This window comes from Micropterus salmoides, unplaced genomic scaffold, assembly GCF_014851395.1.
Source record: "Micropterus salmoides isolate LMB-PRFRI ecotype aquatic unplaced genomic scaffold, ASM1485139v1 Ms_hic_scaffold_10, whole genome shotgun sequence".
Taxonomy (NCBI): Eukaryota; Metazoa; Chordata; class Actinopteri; order Centrarchiformes; family Centrarchidae; genus Micropterus; species Micropterus salmoides.
This window is the reverse complement of record NW_024040041.1, coordinates 9,545,884-9,570,007: the sequence shown is the minus strand read 5'-3', so window position 1 is coordinate 9,570,007 and position 24,124 is coordinate 9,545,884. Positions and strand designations below refer to the sequence as shown.

The window sequence follows — 24,124 nt, the reverse complement described above, 5'->3', positions numbered from 1 at the left end:
TCAGAAAACATTATGCCATTGACTGATTCCTGAGCCATGTTTTTCGTGTTTACTGGTTTACACCCCGCGTGTGTGACGTCATATTTCCAGTGATAAGACGCCCTCTGGTGGACTGTGTCAGTACTCGCGCTGCTCCTCCTCCCCTCTCTGATCAACAACCAGCCTGGTGATATCATATGCTGGCTGAACCACCATACAGAAGCAAAATGGCCGATAGTAAACTAACCGATAATACAGCGTCTGACAGTCATCAAGGGGTTATGCATGTTTTGTTTACAGCTTGAGAACTACAGCCGCTCAAAAAGGATATTCGCCTTTTCTCAATTTTTTCTACGATTAACATTTCGCCTTTCGGTGATGTCATTTCTTATTCAATTTAGCCTTGAAAGCCTCGAAGAACTAGCTCGCTAGGCTAGCTACCGTGCTAGCCTGCTAGCGGTAGGTCTGCAAGAATTTTTGCACAGAAGCACTTTATGTCCTATGTGATTCCCGAGGTGAGTAACGTTATTCAACACCAACATCATGCGGTTTGGTGGTTTCATAATGTATGTGGTGGTTACCTACGTTAGTTATTTGCGCCTTTACACAGCCAACAACATTTGGGTTTCTCAGTTTTGTTTTGCGTTGCAATGGTGAAGAAACGTCAGTGAAGTTCGTCGTTTTATTTGGCCCTGTCGACCTTTAGTACTGCTGAACCAGCTCGCTCGCAGTGGTTCACTGACTTGTTTCGTAGTGTATTTGTGTCCACTGAAAAAATAAGAATTAAAAGTATATTTTGTAAATGGAATACACGGTTAAATAAGGGACACGTCGTTGGCTGATATGACGTGCCTGTTGTCTGCAGTTAACTGCGTGGAGGTTAATGTCGTCGCGCGGAGCTACAGAGGCACTTTGCTCTCGGACAGCCGACCGCCGCGAGCCCCCAGCTGCTCCGGTCACGGCGTAACGTTAGTGCTCACCAGGTGCTTGTAAGTCGACTAGCATTAGCTAGCTGCTCATCCGAGTGAAGCTTTTCTAGTGGTCCCTAGTAGCTGCACAGCTAAGTTATTTCTTACTGGCCTGATATTTACACGAACTCCAGGTTGTTTGCTGCAGACATCTGCCTTGTAGGGGTTCTCATACACTAAATAAACTGCTTGATTAAGGTAATGTCAGATGGTACATTTATAATAGAATACTGTGAAGGGTTAAAGCCATAAGTTGCCCAATTAGCTGACATTAGCGCTGTGTGACGTGCTAATTATGTGCAGCTTAGGTAACAGAAACAGTGGGACCAGTCGTATTTAACGGTGCAGCTCTCTGGTATGTGAGATCTCTTTACTTTACCACATATAACCGGTTTCCTCCAGCCCCTGTTTTGCTTTCCCCAAAATGGGGCTCACGTGACTATGGTATGAGTTGTGTATTGGCATATTGCATAGTTTTACTTTGGGTCGTGTGAGGCCAACGAGAATTTGTCGTTCCTAACAGCTGACAGATCCCTTCATTTACTCTCATAAAAGATAGTATCCTGTGGATCATGCTGCCATCACAGTGTCTACTATAATGCAAACAAACTTGACTTTTCCAGCAATGTTTTCCAGAAACTGGTTAATGAATTATGCAACGAGAAGCTAGGCTACCAAGAGCTGTTGTCAAGCTGTCTGCCCCTGGTTAACATTACAGTCCTTACAACATTGACTGTGTAGGAGAATACTTGGCAGGGAACTGATGAAATGCAATTTAATAATTTTGTGTCACAGTTTAACTTTGTGTGTGTGAAATGGGTGTAAATTATTATGTTTTTGTGAGCATTAAATAACTTTGTATGGCTTGAGGTGTAACACAAATAATTGAATGTGAACATTTCTTTTCACAGACAGGAGAATCAGGAAAGGGAACAATAGTTCATGGAAGACAAGAAAAAAAAGAAAGAAGATAAAAAGAAAAGGGAAATTTCTCAGAAGGTAAGAAGTGTCACTTAATATTCATTGCTGACTTTGCCTGCATATTATGCAGAGAATTTGTGTGATATTCCTGCTTCCATAACATTAATACTTACAGATTTTGTGGAATTGGAACTGAAACATCTCAAAATTAATTAGCAATTTAAATTTTTTTATTAGGTAACTAATAATCTGTGAATGATTTTGTCATGTTTAGAAATTGTAAAATTAATATCCAGTATCACATTTTTTTATTTTCGCTTGAACAGTGCATTGCTAGTATATTTTTACATTGTCTACATGGACATATGTAGGTATTGAAAGCAAAACAACATTTTTGTGGTTCTTTGAAAAAAACCTCTTCTGCTTTATAATTAACTTACTTATACTTTCTATTTTAGGTGCCAGAACAGAAAATCAAAGGTACATTTTCTTTACTTTTTGTCATCACACTCCTCTTCCTTTTATTAGTCACTGTCCCATATGTTAATGTCAGTGTTATGACTTCAATGTCTTGTTGTTGAATATGCTGTTATCAGCAATACCATGTTCTTATATTAACTTTAATCTATTGTGAGGGCCAAGTGAATTAATGCATAGGTTAATGCACATGAATGCTCACAGTTTAGACACTAGACAAACCTTAAGTCACGCGCAGCCAAACAACATACCCACACTGTCTTTCTCCCTTGATCATATTAAAGTCTACCAGTGATTAACAACCCTCATTAAATTTATATGTGTATTTCAGTGCCAGATTCAGCCAAGCCCTCCTGTTCCCAGCCGCTCGCCACCCCAGGCTCAGTGTCCCCCAGCCCTGGCCCTGTTGCCCCCTCATCCCCCAGTCCTGGTGCAGCCGGGGTTTCTGCACAAGTTCCTCCTGGTGGCGGGAACAATGCAAAGCAGCGGATTGCTGTGGCCAACGGACAGCCCTCCTCCTCCCCCTCTGGCAGCCAGACCTCCCAACAGCAGCGATACATGTCCAGAGAGGTTCCACCAAGATTTCGCTGCCAGCAGGACCATAAAGTGCTACTGAAGAGGGGCCAGCCACCGCTGTCCTCCATGCTGCTGGGGGGTGGAGGAGGGGAAGGGGGTGCGGGAGGTAGTGGCTGGGTAGCCACCCCATCTCCTTCCTCACAGGGTGCAGATAACCCCAATGCAAACACAGCTGGAGGCACAGGTGGGTTGATGTCTCAGAACAAAAAAGATGATCAAGTTTGATATGTAGTCCACTGAGTACCACATGTCACCAGTAGTGATCTTCTACTGGTGACTATCCAGGATTTAGCTTTTATTTATAAGCACAACTGTGCACCTTTATGGTTTATCAATTTTACATCAGCGAACAATCCATCAGTTAACATAATAATATAAAAATCATTAAAATTGTATTTGTGAAGTTGTATTATGACATGAATGATACCCATTCACTGTACTGATGACTAGTAATCTGTAGTAATGGGACGACCAATTAATACGTTCAGCAAGGCATTAGTTAGTATTTTTAATTCTTAAATTGTCAATTAAATGAATGGTCTCAATTCTGTCCACCTAGATTCCAACCTGGGTTCATCCTCTGCTTCACCCCCCAACTCCAACTCATCCTCATTATGTGTCGCTGCTCTGTCGTCTTCTACTACTACTTCAACTTATGCAAATTCCACATGGGGGGCAGGCTCTGGCAGTCCGTCCTCTTCTCAGGGCTGCGGGAAGGTGATTGTGGATGGGACTGACCTGGGTGATTGGCCTAGCATCCTAGGTGGGGCCAAATTGAGTTCTGACGGGGCTGGAGGAGGGGTGCAGGAGCAAGATTGCCCCGGTAACAACAACAACAGTAGTGCCTCATGGAGTGAGAAAAACATCCAGCAGAAGGGAGGAGCAGTAGGAGGAGGAGGAAGAGGAGGAGCAGGGAACATGGACAATCCTTCCTCACCTCGTTCTTCTCCTCTTTCCTCCTCTTCCTCGCTTAATGAATGTGTTCAGTCAAGTGGTGGCGTGTGGGGCTCTTCCACCTCCTCTCAGGTGGAGGCAGGGCTAGGATCAGCAGCATTTTACAATTCCAAAGTCTCCCAACTTCTTCCCGGGCCTCAGGAGAGCCCTGTGAGTGGCAGCAGTAGTGTCCCTGGTGCCAATTTCAACCCCAACGTGAACCCCTCTGCCTGGCCTGCCCTGGTGCAGGGTGGGACATCAACTTCGGCTAGCGACGGCCTTCCACTACACCCGTCCATTACTTCAGCTTCCTCGTTCTCTGCCAGCACCACCCTCATCACCACTCACACTCTTTCATCTGTGAATCAAACTGGTCTCCATCAGCAGCACACTGAGACAGCTGTGGGAGCCAGGAGTGGAGAACAGCAGCAGCACTTAGGAAACCAAGGGCCAGAGTTGGGTTCAAGCGGGGGAGCATGTGGACCAAATCAAGAAGGTGGCGATGAGAGGGACTGTGGGGTTGCTAGTGTTGAAGGAGAAGGGAGTGGCAATCTTTCTGGCTCTTCGTCTTCCTCCTCTGCTGCCTCGTCTTCTTGGAGATCCATGCCTCCAGTGTCCTCTGACCACAGTGCAGGTGCCTCACAGGCAGATGGATGGGGTGCAGGAGGGACTGGAGCTCAGGGGGAGGAAGGTAATGTGTGGGGCTTTGGTAGCCAGGGTGACAAGGCAGGGTGGGGCACGGGAAGTGATGGTGGCTCAAATACCCCAGTGGTATCTCAGGGAGCGTGGGATGGAGGCAGTTCAGAAGCAGAGTGGGGTGTTACAGTGGGAGGTGTAAGTTCGAGAAACTTAGCAATAGGAGGTGGACGAGGAGGCGATGGGAGCAGCAACAGCAGCAGTAGTGAAGGCAGTGTAGGTGTTGGTGTCAGTGTTTTGCAGGACTCTGCCTCACCAAAGTTTGCAACTATGACAAAAGCTTGGGACAATCAGAAAGGGATGGAAAGTGGGGACGTGGCAGTTGGGGAGTGGGGTGGAGGAGAAGGGCAGGGTGGAGGCACTGGAGGTGGAGGACCCTCATCTTCTAGCGGAGGAGGATCCATAGCAGGAAGTGGTGGAGGAGGGAGTGATAGCGGACAAAAGCAAGAGCCAGCCTCTTCTGTACAACACTCTCCCCAACAGACCTCCAATGCTGAAGTGGCCTTACTCAGCATGCTCAATCGATCTGACCTGGACCCCAGGGTTCTGTGTAATACTGGCTGGGGACAGACCCAGATTCGACAGAATGTGGCCTGGGACCTGGACACCACAACAAGAGCAGGAAACAGAAATGAAAAAAGTTCTTCATCTTCATCTGCATTCTCATCAGCAACCGTGAACACTACCACTACTCGCGGTCCTGGGTACCCGTCTAACACCAGTTCAGTAATTAATGATCCCTCGGCTGGCAGTCATACGACTAGCCTGAACTCTGGCCCTGCTACAGTGAGGGATGGCTGGGATGGTGGTGCTACACGGTCACCCTGTGGTCATCACATGCCCGGTAGCACTACAAGGAAGCCAGGAACGCCAGAAGAAAATATGGAGGGCAACCAGGGGAAGGCAGCTGGAGGCTGGGGTGATCCCCCACATGAAAACAAGGGCAAAGGATGGGGGACTGAAGAACAACAATGGGGGGATCGCAGAGGTGGAGGAGGGAAGTGGAGAGACTTTGGAGAACAGGGTAGTGGGTGGGCAGATGCTCCAGAGGATAAAGGGACAGGTGGGTGGAAGGGGACTGAAAGAGGGGAGGCAGGGAGTTGGAGAGGACAGTGTGGTGGGGGAGGAGACTGGGGACAGAGAGACTCTACACCTGGAGGTGGGTGTGGAGATGGGCGAAGCAGAGGTGGAAACAAATCTGATGAGGGATCTTCCTGGGGTAATTTGGACGAAGGGGGATGTCCGCGAGGAGGATGGGGAGATGGGGGTGGAGGCAAATCTCACCAGGACTGGGGGAGTGCTAAGCCCCACACAACAGCACAGATACCAAACAGCCAAGTGGCACCAATGAAAGCCCCAAATCAACAGCAGCACCAATCACAGGGCCAGCAGCACCAAGGAGGTCTCACGCAAGGAGGGTGGAATAGCCGTTCCAGCATTGGAGGTGGAGGTCCACCTTCTAAGAATCAGAACCAAAGTTCGGGCTGGACCTCCGGCCCGATCCCCCAAATATCTGGGGGTGGGGGTGACTCCCTGGAGTCCAGTGGCTGGGAAGAACCCTCCCCTCAGTCCATCAGTCGCAAAATGGAAATCGATGATGGCACTTCAGCCTGGGGAGACCCAAATCGCTACAGCAGCAAGAATGTGAATTTATGGGACAAAAACAGTGCTACGCCCGGCCAAAGCCATGGTCAGCAGGCCCCACCACCACCACCCCCCATGCAGCAACAACCACCTAGAAGGCAGCAGGGGATGCAGCACAGCAGAGACACAAATCCTGGCAATGCTGCAGTTGGTAAGCAGAAGCTGTACCATTAAAAATAACTATGCATTTGGAAAAGTGGATTGAGTATCAGTATTTGCATCAGCATTTGAAGTGTTCTTAAAGTATTGCAATATTTCTGTACTTTAGTAGTTTAAATGAATGGTAGCAATGTCGCAATTAGTTTTTTCCGTCCTTGTTTCCAAATATCAGGAACAGCTGCCGCAGGAGACCACAATATTTTATATGGTCAACCTCATTGACACCTCTTTGACTTTAACGACTTTTGTCATCAGAATTATACAACTTATTATTTCTCTTTGTCATATTCTAAAGGGTAGTGTTCAATTTCATCAATCTCCAGGTCCAGATATGTGGGGGGGAGGTGCACAATCTGTGGATAATGGTACGGCTGCTTGGGGTCAGGTGTCTGAGGCAGCAACAGGTTGGGGTGATTCAGATGAACCTGGCAAAACTACTGGCTGGGGAAACCCTTCACCCAACCCTGGCAAACCTGGTAAGAATAGACGTTAGGCTCAATACCAGCAACAGTACGCATCTCTGTTTGAATGGGGTTCAAACCACAAGGTTCAAACAGATGAATTATAAGGAAATTATGCCAATATTATAATAACCATCTGGTTTGATTTCGTTGCAGTCACCAAGTCCATGGAAAGCTGGGCTGGTAAGGGAGAGAGTTCTGTCGCAGCCTCCCGTAACCCCAGCTGGGACGAGGAAGATGATGGTGGCGGAGGGGTCTGGAACAGCACTGGCTCCCAGGGAAGCAGCTCCTCGTTCAACTCTGGAGGCTGGGGTCAAACTCATGGAGGAAAGAGAGGCAACATCAAGGTAGGGAAAAGGAGTTTGAAGGACACATCAACAAGTTAATGTAGCCTCTCTTGGTTCTCTGTATTAAGACAAAACAGTTCTCCTTTTATTAAGTAACTTTCCTCAATATTTACAATAGTTAGCACTACTTCGCTCCCTTTTTTTCACTGAGAGTAATGGTTGAATTTCTTTCTTAAAGAGTGGAGGAGGTGACAGCTGGATGAACCCAGTGTCACGCCAGTTTTCAAACATGGGTCTTCTGGTAAGATGTTAATCCACTAAAAAATAATCGCCTTTTCTAGCTATTGGGAACAGCAGTTGTAATGTGTTAGAGATTGCTGTTTTTTTCTAAAGATACTCAATCAAAAATATGTTAATCAAATTGTGAAGGATGGATAATCAGTGAGGCTTTTGTTACTGTCCCATTAACAAGGTTTCTAAATTACTGTGTTTTTTTGTTAGGGTGATGACCCAAGTGTTGACAAAAAGATGGAAGGAGACAAGAGAGGAATGACTGACTATAATGGAGAGATGCGGAGGGGAGGAAGAGGTGGAGGATACCGCATGCCTAGTTCCAAAGACATGGGTTCTGTTGACATGGGGCCTTACGGTGAAAAGGTGTGAGTCTGTTTATTGGGCTAACTAGCATTAAGTTACTTGACAGAGCTGGCATTTTGTAGTATTTCAACATTTATATCAACAATATCAGCTGCAGTAACTTGAGGACATAAGTAGGGATGGGGATCGAGACGGTTCCAAAATTTCTCAAAACCCAAAAATCAATAAGGTTCGAGCTTATCGATACTGCTATCAAGACTTGCAGGTCCTATGATGTAACGTTAAATCTCGAGTGTCAAATCTAAATTAATTTGAAACGCAATGGATAAGAAAATCATCAGGGTGCATTCTCTGCCTGCTGTCATCTCCTACATACACACACAGCGGCGGCAGCAGAGTGAGAGGCAGCGCCGTCGCGGAGGAATACAGTGAGGGTTAAGTTAGCTCCAAACTACTGGAACGTTAGTTGATGTAGTACGTGCGATAAAACCTTCGCAAATAAAAAGACAATACTTTATCAATACTCCTGTTTGTAAGGTAATGTTAAACATGTAGAATCGGTTAATTTTAATCATCTCTGTCCTCAGTATCTCATTCTGTGTATTTTATACAAGCACAGCTAACGCTAGCTTGACATTAGCTAAATGTCAAAAACAAGCTAAATAAAAAGCTGTCTGTCTGGAGTACAGACTGGTCTGTAGTCTTAAAAACTCAGCTGCTGGCTGAGACAAACCAGCCGCTCCTCCTTCTACCTGGTAACGTTAACTGCAGCCAGCGAGAGAAGAAGGACTGATACAGACTGATGTTGTTCTTTCTAAACGTCTCTCACTACTTGTGATGTCAGATAAAGTTATTGAGTTACTTTGCTGTTGTAAGCATTAATGTTGCTGCTCTAGAAACAACATTTAGCTGTATTTAAAATATTAAATTAAAAACAACCAGGCAGTTAATATGTACACTTCAATGTATGTTTATTTATCGCAAGTGATATGTCATCTCAATATATAACGTTATCGCACATTGAATATTTTCCTCACACCGTGCAGGCCTAACATTACCTCATGTTGGCATGTTGGGTCTGGTCTTACCAAATAACCATCACTAAATAATAGTAAAGTATAAATAGTGGTATCGATTTGGAGTCACACTCAAAATCCAGGCCGATCCAACTTTGATGTAATGTCCTTAAAACAAGTCAAAATGAGGCTCAGTAGTGTGTGTGGCCTCCACGTGCCTGTATGACCTCCCTACAACGCCTGGGCATGCTCCTGATGAGGTGGCGGATGGTCTCCTGAGGGATCTCCTCCCAGACCTGGACTAAAGCATCAGCCAACTCCTGGACAGTCTGTGGTGCATGGAGCGAGACATGATGTCCCAGATGTGCTCTATTGGATTCAGGTCTGGGGAACGAGCGGGCCAGTCCATAGCATCAATGCCTTCCTCTTGCAGGAACTGCTGACACACTCCAGCCACATGAGGTCTAGCATTGTCTTGCATTAGGAGGAACCCAGGGCCAACCGCACCAGCATATGGTTTCACGAGGGGTCTGAGGATCTCATCTCGGTACCTAATGGCAGTCAGGCTACCTCTGGCGAGCACATGGAGGGCTGTGCGGCCCCCCAAAGAAATGCCGCCCTACACCATTACTGACCCACCGCCAAACCGGTCATGCTGGAGGATGTTGCAGGCAGCAGAACGTTCTCCACGGCGTCTCCAGACTCTGTCACGTCTGTCGGGCCCTCATACCACCCTCATGAAGTCTGTTTTTGTTGTGAGCAGACACATGCACATTTGTGGCCTGCTGGAGGTCATTTTGCAGGGGCTCTGGCAGTGCTCCTCCTGCTCCTCCTTGCACAAAGGCGGGGGTAGCGGTCCTGCTGCTGGGTTGTTGCCCTCCTACAGCCTCCTCCACGTCTCCTGATGTACTGGCCTGTCTCCTGGTAGCGCCTCCATGCTCTGGACACTACGCTGACAGACACAGCAAACCTTCTTGCCACAGCTCGCATTGATGTGCCATCCTGGATGAGCTGCACTACCTGAGCCACTTGTGTGGGTTGTAGACTCCGTCTCATGCTACCACTAGAGTGAAAGCACCGCCAGCATTCAAAAGTGACCAACACATCAGCCAGGAAGCATAGGAACTGAGAAGTGGTCTGTGGTCACCACCTGCAGAACCACTCCTTTATTGGGGGTGTCTTGCTAATTGCCTATAATTTCCGCCTGTTGTCTATTCCATTTGCACAACAGCATGTGAAATTGATTGTCAATCAGTGTTGCTTCCTAAGTGGACAGTTTGATTTCAGAGGAGTGTGATTGACTTGGAGTTACATTGTGTTGTTTAAGTGTTCCCTTTATTTTTTTGAGCAATGTATTTTCATCTGTTTTACTAAAGTTTACACAAATCAGCTTTAGGATGCAGACAGCAGCTGTTGATCGCAAGTGTCTGTGCTACACTGCCTACACTACCAACGTTATCAATCACTCAGTTTATTCTCCAACTTTGTTCCCTTCTGGCCTTTTTGAAATATGTTGTATTGATACAATGGTCGAGTTATCACAAAAAGAGTTTACTTTTAAAGTCTCAAAATCTATTTATAGTAAATGTAAGTTAAAGGTGGGCTGTGTGGTTTTTAGTGGCTTCTAGTAGTAAGGTTTCAGATTGCAACCAACAGCATACGCTTTACATATTTGTGACTGAAAATAAGTTACAACTATGTCAGGTAGTTATCAGCTGGTCGGCGTTTGCAGGCAAGCTAACGTTATCTAGTTTGAACCAACTAAAACACAAAATCACACTGTTTCACATGTTTTGCAGTAATGTTGCGCACATAAACATCACAGCCTGTGTAGGACAATGGATTTTCGCAGGAAATCCGACAAGTCCTCCACATAGAAAACAGTAGGCCTAAACAGGCTGTTATAGGCAACTGAGAAAGGTGGTGAATGCCTCAATTTTTAGGTGAGGTTACAACCTGGTCACGTATAGGCAATAAAATGTTATAAATATGTTTAAATTCCTATTAAAAACTCCACAATTCCCCTTTTAAAGGTGTGAGGCTGACTTAACCGGTTACAGCTCAAAGTGGCGCAGCAGTCTTAAATTATGTTGAAAAGGTCTTGAAAAAGATCTTAAAAGGTACTGAATATCACTTCTGGATTCCTGTGTATATACCCTGTTATTGTATGGTTTTCATTGTACTCCAGATGGGGGGCCATGGAGCGTTTGTTGGCAGTGGCGGAGGAATGCCTCAGCCTCGAGGGATGCACCAGCCAGGCATGCATCCAATGAACCCCTCCCAAGGGTTACGTGCTCAAGTGCCTCATCAGTTCCTGTCTGCTCAGGTTTGTTATCTTCTGTCTCTTATATTGTATGTTACCATGGATTTTATATTTAGGAGAGACTTAGTGACTCCTGAGTCCTGACAATGTTGACACAAACAGGTTTTGGTTGGTTCTGTGATTTTAAGTACTAACTAAATAATGCCCATAATGCTGGTCGTAAATACTTGGGTGCAAAGTGATATGCGGTAAACATAGTGATTAACAAAATGTGTATGGGCCCTGCTAGTTGTTGAGCGTAATTATTCATTGCCTGATTGTCTTGTGGTCTGGCAATAAATAATACAGCAGTGGCTCTTAGGCTAGAGGGTAGCTTTTAAGAGGTGATGTGCAAGAACCTTTGAAATTGTTAACTGTGAATTTAAATTTAAAAATTTGTTTAGTCATTTATACATTTGGAATGAACAGAGCTTGATGAAAGGAGTGTCTTTGTTTCTCATATTACTCCATCAAGTGTCTGTATTAACAGCCATATATAAAGAAATTCCTGTGACATGCAGGTGCCGGGTCCTATGCTGAAGCAGATGCCCTCTCCTGGTGGCAGTGTGGGTGGAGTGGTTGGAGGAGTAGGTGGCGTAGGAGGCGTCAGTGGCGTTGGAAGTGTCGGAGGGGTTGGTGGTGTTGGTGGAGGAGTGTTCTCTCCTCAGATTTCCCCACAGCAGCTAGCAATGCTCAGCAACATTTACCCACACATGCAGCAGTTCCATCTGGTACGTGATTAAATGTTGGATTGTTGATTGATAAATTGATTTCATGGTGAAATAAATATTTCATTATCTGTTTTTAAACAGTTGTCTGTATTGGAATATCTTTAAATATATGGTGAATTGTAAGAAACCCACCCCCATAATACCGTAAACAGTGTCTAAATATGAGGACTAGCCTATGTATTCCTTATTTATCTTCATTCTCTGACCATTTCTGCACACCATCCCACAGGCTTGTCAACTCCTGCTACAACAGCAGCAGCAACAGCAGCAGCAGCTTCTCCAGAACCAGAGGAAGTTCCCTCAGCCTCAGCCTCTGAGACAGCAGCCAGACCCACAGCAAGTGAGCATGATCATTTTCTATATCATACCATGCAATGTCCTCAGCACTTCAACCATTATTATTGTATTTCTGTGCAGCAAAAACACTCTGTCACACTACTGTTTTATTGCAAAGATTCTAGAAAGAATTGTGTCCAAACAGCTGCTCACTGTACTGGAAAATAACAAAATATTTGAAAAGTTTCAGTCTGGTTTTAGGAAGTACCACAGCACTGAGACTGCCCTGCTTAAAGTCACCAATGACCTTTTAATGTCTGCTGATGAAGGCATGTGCTCAGTCCTGGTACTCCTGGACCTTAGCGCTGCTTTTGACACCATTGATCACAACATCATGTTAGACAGACTGAGACACTGGGTGGGGATCTCTGGTATTGCCCTAGAATGGTTTTTCATCCTACCTGTCAAATAGGAAGTTTTGCGTGTCTGTAAACAACTATGTCTCCTCGTTCTGTCCAGTTAAAATATGGTGTGCCTCAGGGGTCGGTCTTAGGACCCATTTTGTTTTCCTTGTATCTGCTTCCCCTTGGACATATTATCCATAAACATGGCATTTCTTTTCATATTTATGCTGATGACACACAAATATACTTGCCCGTCAGATCCACAGACCCTGGAATGCTGAGTTCACTTAACAACTGCCTTTGTGAAGTTAAAAAATGGACATCAAATAATTTCCTCCAGCTGAACTCAGACAAAACAGAAATCCTGGTCATCGGGTCCCAGCAGATGGCAGGTCCCTAGTAAATCACATTAAGTCTGTGGCAAAGAACCTTGGTGTCTGGTTTGATAGTAATTTAAACTTCGAGCAGTACACCACAAAGCTTGTTCAATCATGTTTTTATCAACTTAGAAATATAGCAAAAATTCGATCTATGTTAACTTTTAAGGACATCGAGACCATTTTACACGCCTTCATCTCATCACACCTGGATTATTGCAACAGCCTTTTCACCTGTTTAACCCAAAAATCTGTTGATCGACTCCAGACTGTCCAGAACTCAGCTGCCAGGCTTTTAACCAGAACAAAGAAATATGACCACATTACTCCTATTTTAGCTTCATTACACTGGCTCCCAGTATGTTTTAGAACTGACTTTAAAATTCTATTGATCACTTTTAAAGCTCTTCATGGCCTCTCGCCTTGTTATATTTCAGACCTTTTAGTCCCATACACACCAGCACGTACCTTGAGATCCTCGGTCAGAGGTCTGTTGTCTGTTCCAGAGTCTCGACTGAAAACTAAAGGGGACAGAGCGTTTGCTGTCAGGGCCCCGAGGCTCTGGAACAGCCTGCCCGAGGAAATCAGGTCGGCTGAGTCAGTGAACTCTTTTAAGTCCCTTCTTAAAACATACTTTTATAGGAGAGCCTTTCCCGATCTTATTTGACTTTATTTTATCCCTTTTATTTTATTGTATTTTACTAATTTTATATTTATCTGTATTTTAGTCTTTTCAATGTTTTCATGCTTTTATCTTGTATTGTTTTTGTATTATTGTCTCTTGGGTATTATTGTCTTTACACTTGTTAAAGCACTTTGTAACTTGTTTTTGAAAAGTGCTCTACAAATAAAGATTATTATTATTATTATTACTGACAATACTAAATTGAAAGAAGTCAGAACTCTTTGTTGTTGTTTTTTTAACTTGCATTAATACGTTTATTTAGTTGAGATCTACACACACCATATTAAGACGTTATGATCTGATTATTTAACCCCTCTGGTACTTCTCTAATGTGACTGCAATTTACCCGTCACTCAAGTAAACTACAACTTGTTAGACTCTAAATGTTGGTAAATGGGGGGTAATTCACAGATACAAATTGTGAATTATTCTGATAATGATTTATTTTCCTGACTCTTGTCCTTCTCAGCTGGCAAGGATTATGGCTATTCTGCAGCAGCAGAGACAGCATCAGCAGGGTGGAGTTGGAGGTGCAGCAGCAGGAGGAGGGAGTTCCAAACTGTCCCCCTCTCACCTGGGAGGAGGCCTATCCAAACAGCCCATGGTAGACTCCCTTCCACATCCTGGAATGGGGGGGGCCTTATCAGACCTTCATGCCAAAACGCAAGGGATGTACTCGGGTAAGTCCAACAGGCAAAATGTGTGTGGGTTAGAATCCCTTGGTTAGATGTGATGCAGTCAGCTGTTAAGGTATACGTTTTAAAGTTTTATGTTTACTTTTATTGGTGTTTGTTTAGATGCTAAAATAGCACTGTAGAATCTGTTCTTGGTGTTCATGAAGTCTGCAAATCAACAGAGACTGACTGTATGAAATGTGCCCTAGAGTAATACAGGGTTACTATACAGTATGGGAAAAGTAGTAAAGTAGGAACCCTGGTAAAGGCCTACTGCCCCGCCCATCGGCAATATTAAGAGTCTCAGTATATTGTTGCTAGTCTGTCTCGGTGAGCCAATAAGAATCATCCAGATATAGATAGATGGATATAGATATAATTTGTGTAAACAAGGACACATTTCCTTTGTAGACATTGTTGCTATAACAATGGTCCTCCATTTTTAACAGTCCCTAGCCTTTAGTACTTGTGCAATCTCAGTGATACTGAACGCAAACTTTGGGGAAAAAATACACTTACCAGCTAAAGGCTATGTTTAACTGAACATTAGTATAATATAATGTGCCCATGAATGTTTGTATTTTTCCGCTCGTTAGGGCTTGCCCCTGGTCTTAATTTCCAACAAATGGAAATTCACACAGCTGCTACCCCCGAATCAATATGCCTCCTTCGAATACCATGCTGTCTTTGTGTCCGCTCCGGTAAAGGTCTCTGTGATTGTCATATACCGTCCACCAGGACAAATGGGTAGCTTTTTGGAGGAGCTAGACACACTGCTGTCTTCAATCCCAGAGCATGACTGTCCCCTACTTGTCCTCGGTGACATGAACATTCACTTAGACAATTCAAACTCAGCAGACTTCCTGTCTCTGATTCAGTCCTTTGATCTAACACGGGTTCTCAGCCCCCCGACCCACAAAGCTGGCAAGGCGCTTGACCTCGTTCTTGTCCGAAACTGTGCCACAGAGTGCCTAACAGTCACACCTCTACATGTGTCTGACCACTATTTTATTCAGTTCACGGTATGCCTACAGGAAAAGCCCATTCTTCCAACACCATTGGTTTTACACCGCCCCAACCTGTCTCCCACTCACTTTGCCTCAGTGGTAGCTTCCGCTCTACCTTCCCTCAACACATTTTCCTCACTTGAGGTCAATGATGCCACACAATCTCTGTGCTCTACACTAAGCTCGTGCCTGGATAGCCTGTGTCCTCTATCCTCCAAGCCTGCTCGCCCAAACCAGCCCCACCCGTGGCTAACTGATACCATCCGTGGGCTCCATACTGATCTCAGAGCGACCGAAAGAAAATGGCGAAAAACCAAAGACCCCACCGACCTTAAGGGCTACCAATTGCTCCTATCCTCCTTCTCAACAAGCACTAGTGCTGCCAAAACTGTGTTCTATGACAAAATAAGCAGTGCCACTGACTCAAGGAAATTATTTTCCACTTTTAAAGCGCTACTAAATCCTCCTCCACCACCACCACCACCCACAAACTTGTCTGCTGATAACTTTGCTGCCTTCTTCACAGGCAAAGTGGAGGCTACAACTAGCCAATTCTCTGAAACATTCAAAACTCAACCATTGTAGCAGTCCTACTACATCTTTTTCTCTGCCCTCCAAGGGCCGGGGTTCTTCACTCTCCTCATTTACTCCTCTTACAGAGAGCGAAGTATCAGAACTCTTGACCCGTAGCCGTCCAACTACATGCCCACTGGACCTGATTTTCTACGAATCTCCTCCAAGCCATTTCTCCTACCGTGGCCCTGACAATCACTCATGTGATGAATACATCTCTGGCTTCAGGAACCTTCCCGACCACTTTCAAAAGGGCCCGGGTTACACCCTTTCTCAAAAAGCCCTCACTCAACCCATCTCAAGTTGAGAACTATCAACCAGTGTCTCTTCTACCATTTCTTGCCAAAGCTATTGAACGGGCAGTATTCAAACAGGTCTCAGAATTCCTCTCAGGGAATGACCTCCTAGATCCATACCAGTCTGGTTTTAAGAGTGCCCACTCTACTGAAACGGCTCTTCTGTCTGTAACAGAAGCCCTAAGGTCAGCTAAAGCTGCAGCCCAATCCTCTGTTCTTATCCTGCTTGACCTATCAGCTGCCTTTGACACAGTCATCCATAGGATCCTGCGATCCGCTCTCTCAGCGATGGGCATCTAGAGTAAAGCACTCCTGTGGTTCAAATCCTACCTCTCTGGGTGTTCCTACAATGTTTTGTGGCAAGGACAATTATCCTCCTCCCACTGCCTCTCCACAGGGGTGCCCCAAGGCTCAGTGCTTGGGCCCCTTCTCAATTTACACCACCTCACTGGGGCCGATCATTCGCTTGCACGGCTTCTCTTACCACTGCTACGCAGACGACACGCAACTCTACCTATCCTTCCCACCAGGCAATCCCACTGTCTCGGCGCGGATCACGGACTGTCTCTCGGACATATCTGCATGGATGAAGGCTTGCCACCTTCAACTAAACCTCTCTGAGACTGAACTCTTGGTCATTCCAGCCAAGCAATCTATCCACCATAACATCAAACAAGACTCCTCATCCTTCACTCCAGCCAAGGTGGTGAGAAACTTGGGTGTCATGACTGATGACCAGCTGTCCTTTTCAGACCATGTTGCTACTGTCTCTCGGTCATGCCGCTTTGCTCTATACAACATAAGGAAAATCAGGCCCTACCTCACTCAGTACGCCACCCAGCTTCTGGTACAGGCCATGATTATCTCTCGCATCGACTATTGCAATGCCCTCCTAGCAGGTCTCCCAGCTTGTGCGGTGAAACCCTTACAAATGGTTCAGAATGCAGCAGCGCGTCTGGTTTTTGATCAGCCTAAAAGGAACCATGTCACTCTATTACTCAGTGACCTCCACTGGCTCCCCGTGGCGTCCAGAATCAAATTCAAGTCACTAATGCTTGCATACAGAGTGATTACTGGGTCTGCACCCATCTACCTAAACTCCATAATACAAACTTACGTTCCTTCTCGGCCGCTACGCTCCTCCAACGAATGCCGCCTGGCTCTGCCATCCCTTCACACAAAGCAATCCCAGTCCCGGCTATTCTCATCTGTGACACCACGATGGTGGAACGAGCTACCACACGCCATCAGAGCAGGGGCGTCCCTCTCTAACCTCAAGAAGCTCTTGAAAACTCATCTCTTCCGAGAACACTTCCTCTTATAACACCTCTAACTCCTAACCTCTAACATGCATTTCCTGTGCTCTTCTTCTTCTATCCCCTACAATGATCTTGTATTGATTGCACTTTTTGTTAACTCTTACTTCCTTCCCTAGGTATCTACCCCATTGATGTGATATGTACTGTGATAAATACTAGTATTTATTGCTGCTCTTACTAGTATGTATTGTCAGTTGTAGATCTGTAGTTGATGCTCTGTTGATGCTTGTATGTTGTTCCTCAAATGTAAGTCGCTTTGGATAAAAGTGTCTGCCAAATGAGTAAATGTAATGGTGGTAACCTGTCAGGACTGGAGCTCAGTCCCATGATGGGAGGGATGAAGGACACAGGAGGACAGCAGTCCCGCTTCAAATGGATGATGGAGGGACACTCCCCAGCTCCATCTCCCCCTGACACAACACTTCACAAGAATGGTAGGTTAACAGATGGCTCGTAACATGATTTTTTTGCACAGGCAAAATTCAAACTTTAGGATGGCTGTTAATTGCATTGGTAATCGCCTTCATTCACAATGTATCTAAATGAACACTGCAAATCAAAGTGATTTGGAACATATTCATATAAATCTGTTTGACTTTATTTCTCTTTTGTGTGCTGTTCCCAAGGCCCTTTACCCAGTGCTATAAAAGTGAGAGGAGGATCCCCTTACTCCCAGTATGAAATGCTTGGCGGTGATGGTTTGGGGATTCCCCACCAAGGCTCTGCAGACAACTGGCACCGGACCCCTGGGAGTAAAATGGGGCACAAACCTGCCACATCCAGCTGGCCTCCAGGTGAGCGTGTCTTTTTCTGCTACAGAGACAGAGTAGTCAGTAGAAAACAGTGGACAGGTGTCAGCGTTTTTGCATGCATACTGACTGAATACTTCCATATCTCAGAAATGTGCTGTTTTCATTTAAGTACCTAACCTAAAGCTAATCCCATTAATTTGCTCCTACTTTTATAGCCATTCACTATGTACAAATGTTATGTTAAAGATAAGAGGAGCCTTAAGTTGCCTTCAGATGATAAGAAATGTGCTCTTCGCGCAGAGCACAGTGCAGACACTTGCAGAGGCAAAGTGCAGCGCAGGTATACACCAATAACTTTTATGTAAAGCCAATATTGGACTTACATAAGTTTGTAAATTATATGCCTATTCACAAACCTGGTATCCCCCACTGACTAACATTTCCCCGTGCATTACTTTTCCGGGTTGAGATCATCGTCTGAAACAGTATGAGTTTTTCTTCCATCAATGTCTATCTCTTCTGCTTGCATGTGCTGTTTTGTCTATGTACAGCTGTAATCTCATTGGTTGCACTTTGAAAAGTCAGCAGGTCAAACTGAGGTCAAAGTTGAAATAATATGAACTTTTAGCCTAGTACTCGGTGGCAGCTTCGAGTAGTGTGCAACGCCAAGAGAATTGCTTCTACCATTGGTTGCCACAGCTCTTCTCATAGGAAAATAATGGCACAGCCAGCACAGAGAGGTTTTACTGCTGATCATGTGTGGGCAACTTTTAGGTACTCCATCCCAAATCCAATAAACAAATCCACAACAACACAGCTATTTTTGCATTCTTTTGGTGTTTGACAATGAAAAGTAACAATGAGAATATAGCCTATCATTTCAGTTAATTAATTTTGTTTTCTCTGATGGCAGAGTTCCAGCCTGGTGTGCCCTGGAAGGGAATCCAGAGTAGTGGAGACCCAGATTCTGACCCCTACATGACCCCTGGTAGTGTTCTTGGCTCCCCAGGACCCCCAAGCCTCAATGACTCTGACCACCAGTTACTGCGAGACAACATAGGTATATGATTGAATGTGTCAAATATTTTGATGAGCATAGTTGTTGGTATTAGAATTGGTCAAGCACTCAAAAATCACAAGAATAATTTGGCCCCAAATAAAAGCAAAGAATCGATTACAGGGGCTTACTATTGTAATGGCATTAGTAATTTTTGACTGGAAAGAGTATGAAGCTGAGAGACTGAATGAAATATATATTTTTTTAAATATTACCATCTATAGATATTACTATCTAATCTATTGTGGCTTAAGGTTGTTAATAGAGCATGTTACTTTGAAAGCTATTTCCTTTTGAGGATTTCGGCTGAGCAATAAATCATTAACCGTTATCACTCATAACATGGTGGACATTTTAATGGTGACTAATGAGACACTGTTGTCTTAATTATTACTACTATCCAGTGTGGTGGCCATCATCATCAACTGATTTAACACAGGGAGAAATAAGGCTGAACTTTTTAATAGCATATTGTTTTCTTTTTGCTTTGTTTAGAAAAAATTTGTTTTACTCTGACTGATGGCTCCATGTTTAACACACATGCACAAAGTGAGGTGTGTAGCATTGTCAACGTTTTTTTTCTTTTCTAAATCATGTAAAATAAGTTTTGGAAGAACTTGAAAACATGCTCCAGTGCCATTTATTGATAGAAAGTCTAAGGGCGATGGTTTAACAAACAGTGTTCCTCACAGGCTGTCTGCAGTCCAGCTTGGTTATGGTTGCCTTATCTTGTTTATCACAGGATGTGTTGCTTTCAGGTAACCTTTTAATGTTTCATAGGGCCAAACCCCTCCCTCAACACCTCGCTGCCTTCACCTGGTGCCTGGCCCTATAGTGCCTCAGACAGCCCCCTCAGCAATGCACACAGTACAGGTATATGTTTTGGTTTGTTAAATTTTGATATAGTCTTTACTTCTTTTTGCGTATACATTTCTGAATCTCCATCTTATTAATAAATTTTTCTGTTCAATGTATTTGTTTCTGTTACTATAATGTGTTTGCAGTGTATTTTACTGGTGTAAAGTTATGCCTTTTCTACAAAGACGGCAAAGGAGCTAGCTGTGTGTTTCTGAGGTCTGTTTGTCAAAACTCATTTTCCCCACATTCCTATTTCCTCTACAGGAAAGTACTCTGAGTACAAGCCCAGTTGGCCCCCAGAGCCCATCGGACAAAACAAGTTGTGGAAGACCAATCGCAACAGCTCACAGCTGCCACGCCCTCCTCCTGGCTTAACTAATCAGAAGCAGGCCTCGCCCTCCCCATGGGGAAGCGGAGGCCCACGGTTGGCCCGGAGCTGGGGAGGGGGCGGGATGAATCAAGAGTCAAGATTTGGGCCAGGTGCTGTTTACAGGGAAAATACTTGTGTTTAAATGTCAAAACCATTTGTCAACCTATAATTCAACTGTATACCATATAGAGGAAGATCTTATTGTGGCTTTTTTACAGAGATACTGTCACTCAGGTCTACAGTACAGTATCATAAAACATTGCGTAAAAGTTGTCTTTATGTAAATAAGGAAATCTTCAGCATAATCTTTGTATTTGTCATCAACTATGACATCCCTTCTAATTTTATTTGTCGTCTATTCTGTCATCTCTTCTCTCTGTTTCTATTTTTATCTTTCTGGGTTTTTTTTGTTTTTTGTTTTTAATAGGTTCAGCTTGGAGCGATGGTGTTGCCTCCAGAGGAAGCTGCTGGTTGCTGCTGAGTAACCTGACCCCTCAGGTAAAGACTGGGAAAAAGGGGGAGGATCAGGTTGAGGGAGATGGAAACTCTTAAAAAGTAAAATTATAAACAAAATGGACAATTATCAGGGAGTTTGTAGAAAAAGTGAATATTAACAGTGTCACCTGTTTGTTTATAAACTGAGAGAGTGCAGAAGGGTGAAGAGAACATAACAGGAGCATGTTGTGCAAGCAGTGTAGAGTTAAATTCTTCTTGCAGCATAATTTATCATGGCTATAAAGTAATACATCTGCCCAGATAGATTGGTCAGGGTTTAAATTTGAAAGCATTAATCGCTGTGCTCATTCATGTGTATTCCCCTTTAGCGTGTCTTATGCAAATTAGACTGAATGATGCGTGACCCAGATGTAATTGGATTGTGAAGTTGGATGAGCCATTTAATCAATTAGGGTTTGCACAAATGACACTCATATGACACTGCTCAGGGATGAGCATAGGATTGGAAATGTTTAATTATGTCTAGACAAATTTTTATTATACTATAATAGTTTTTCAACAATCATTTTGGCCTTACTCAGTGCTTGTATCTTACTCAAATTGCGACATAATTACAGAATGACAATGCCACAGTGTATAGTCTCACGACATTACTTATTAATAAATAGTTATTCATACACATAACCATGTAGATTCCCTGAACCTTCTCTGTCCCTATTATTGGTGACTCAAGATTGCAGACAATTAACTGCAGCTATGTTACATAACACACAGTCTTTTACACTTAACCTTTCTTCTTCTCTCCCTGCAGATTGATGGCTCCACTCTGAGGACTATCTGCATGCAGCATGGTCCCCTGCTGACCTTCCACCTCGGCCTCACCCAGGGCAGTGCTCTGATTCGCTACAGCAGCCGGCAGGAAGCAGCCAAGGCCCAGGGTGCACTGCACATGTAGGTTAACCTGTAACTTAAAATAACTCACACAAACATTGACTGTGTTCCTGTTGATCTAAAGAGCCTTTGTCTTGTAACTCCCTGTCAGGTGTGTTCTGGGCAACACCACAATTCTGGCAGAGTTTGTGAGTGAGGAAGAAGTTGCTCGCTATTTTGCACATTCCCAGGCTGGAGGGGCAGAGGGGGTCAGCTCAGGAGGGGCATCGGCCGGTGGGACGCAGGGTTCATCTGGAACAGGCACAACTGTGGCCAGCAGTGGAGGTAGCTCCCCAGGGAATGAGCGGGCAGCAGCAGGCACAACTTCAGGTGGAAACGGAAATGGTGGCGGAGGAGGAGAAAGTGGGGCAGCGGTTCTAGGTAGTGCAAGGTCTTCTGGCTCTGCCTGGCAGAGTCTCGATGGTACAGGCAGTTCTTCAGAAACGTCTTCAGCCCAAGGACCCGGGCTGGGGATATTTTCCCAGTGGAGCACCAACGGGGCAGGGGAGGGAGGGGGTGTTGGGGGAGTAGAGTCTGGGAGGGCTGGGCTCTGGGGGGGCATGACTGCGGGATACCCCAGCAGCAGCCTGTGGGGGGCACCACAAATGGAGGAAAGGCACCAAATGGACAGCCCTGCCGCATTGTTGCCTGGTGACCTGCTGGGGGGAGGATCTGATTCCATCTGATGAGCCACCTCCAATTTGTAAGTGTAGGTTTGGACACACTGATACAGCATACACTGGGATACAAATGTACTTACTATAGCACACACACAAACACATTTACATGGTATGCATATTAATGTGCACACACATCAAGCAGAAATGTGAGACATGCTTACACACATTCTCGTGGCCAGACTTAAGCTATTATATAAACAAATGCAGGGACTGTTAGATGTGTATACAGCCTTTTTTCCCACAGATGAAGATTTCAACTGCTTAGACTTGAAACCTGAAAAAGAATGAAAAGTCATTTGGTCTGAGACTTGACTGGATTGCAATGTGCTTAGTAAATAGTGGACTTTTCAACAGATTTACATACACATGCGCACACACCAAATACAGACAAGCCTTCAGACAGATGGGCACTGTAAACAGCATTACCTTCATCGTATAAGAGAACTTAAAACTACTACATGATGTGAGGTTAAAGTGCAGTTTGTATTCATGTCCCCTTAAAAGCGGAGACCGAATCCAAACCCATGCAAACAGCTCTGATTGAAAACAGAACTGTATCTTACTGTGTATGTTAAGTTTTTGTTTTGTTTTTTCAGTTTGTATGTATGGTTTTAATTTTTGAACAGTGAAAATATTGAAAAATGTCATTGTTCTGTTTTCAAAATGCTGACCTCCTACTGTTGTATCTCACGCACTCTTTCTCTGTTATTCTCTCTTGAACATGTTTGTTACTGTTGCAGTGATAAATGTTAAATTGCTGGCAGTTTGAGGCTATGTTGCATTTTTCCACGTGTCGATACTGTGTGCAGTATCATAGACACTATATGGACATGAGTATGAGTGAGACTGAGACCAAGTAAGTGGATTAAACCACCACAGTTGTTGTGCGTGTGTGTGAATGTGAGGATAGTGTGTGTGTGTGTGCGTGTGCATGTTACTGCCTGTCATAATGTGGGCAAGGCTGCTTACTATACAGAAGGTCTATACAAAAATGTTTTGAGTGCATTCAGTATACTGCTGACTGTGTGTTAAGAAATATTGGCACTAATGCTTTTTTTTCTTTCATTTGAAGTTGTTTGTTTGTTTTTTTTTTAGCAGAATTGTCTTTTTTATTGTCCGACCTGCAATAATAAAAAAGAACATTTTATTGACACAAAGAGCTGAAGGCATATGCGTTGAGAAAATGGACATGCCAAATCTTATCAAACTGTGTGGAGTGAGTGGGTGGGAGGGGTGGGACGGGTTGTTTACAGATGCAGAGTAAGAGTTACCGTGCATTTTTAATGTTCTGTTGTTGTGTATTCGTTTTAAATTAAGACAGGCTTTAACACTCCTGTTCAGTGTTTTCGTTAAGAGATTTTACAAAGGAAAAATTTATTTAAACAAATGAGAACAAGATTAATAAAGATGAAAGTATTGGCTTCTAAATGTGTCCTTGTGGTCATTTTTTTTGTGTGTGAATTCAATGATTCTGGATGCTGAAGAGATTTTTTATGTTGTCTTCTGTTTAACAAATCCTAGTTTGAAACTGCCCCTAATGCTATAATGCATATGTGACGACTAAGAACTGCATATTATGTTGACAATGAAAACCATGCTTTGTGCATATACAAGAATGACTAAGAAATTACATGAAGGAGAAGGCAGTAGGCTGTTCACAGAC

At 44.2% G+C, this 24,124-nt stretch overlaps 1 protein-coding gene across 1 annotated transcript; it reads left to right on the top strand.

Moving 5' to 3' along the window:
- Positions 1 to 164: 164 nt before the first annotated feature.
- On the top strand, positions 165 to 23,889 carry LOC119884622 (trinucleotide repeat-containing gene 6B protein-like). The gene is made up of 21 exons (XM_038695007.1): positions 165 to 494; positions 1,859 to 1,946; positions 2,327 to 2,348; positions 2,677 to 3,105; positions 3,481 to 6,345; positions 6,677 to 6,829; positions 6,971 to 7,161; positions 7,340 to 7,402; positions 7,603 to 7,758; positions 10,903 to 11,040; positions 11,538 to 11,747; positions 11,977 to 12,087; positions 13,959 to 14,169; positions 17,667 to 17,792; positions 17,985 to 18,152; positions 19,024 to 19,170; positions 19,948 to 20,040; positions 20,290 to 20,505; positions 20,823 to 20,893; positions 21,663 to 21,802; positions 21,894 to 23,889. Exons 2-21 carry the CDS (start codon positions 1,890 to 1,892, stop codon positions 22,465 to 22,467), a joined length of 6,141 nt encoding a protein of 2,046 aa, XP_038550935.1. The 5' UTR covers positions 165 to 494; positions 1,859 to 1,889; the 3' UTR covers positions 22,468 to 23,889.
- Positions 23,890 to 24,124: the final 235 nt, after the last annotated feature.

Coding starts and splice junctions, on each gene's coding strand:
- LOC119884622 (XM_038695007.1), top strand. CDS start 1,890: ATGGAAGACAAGAAAAAAAAGAAAGAAGATAAAAAGAAAAGGGAAATT. Junction 12,088..13,958: donor AGCAGCCAGACCCACAGCAA/GTGAGCATGATC, acceptor TGTCCTTCTCAG/CTGGCAAGGATTATGGCTAT. Junction 17,793..17,984: donor CACAACACTTCACAAGAATG/GTAGGTTAACAG, acceptor GCTGTTCCCAAG/GCCCTTTACCCAGTGCTATA.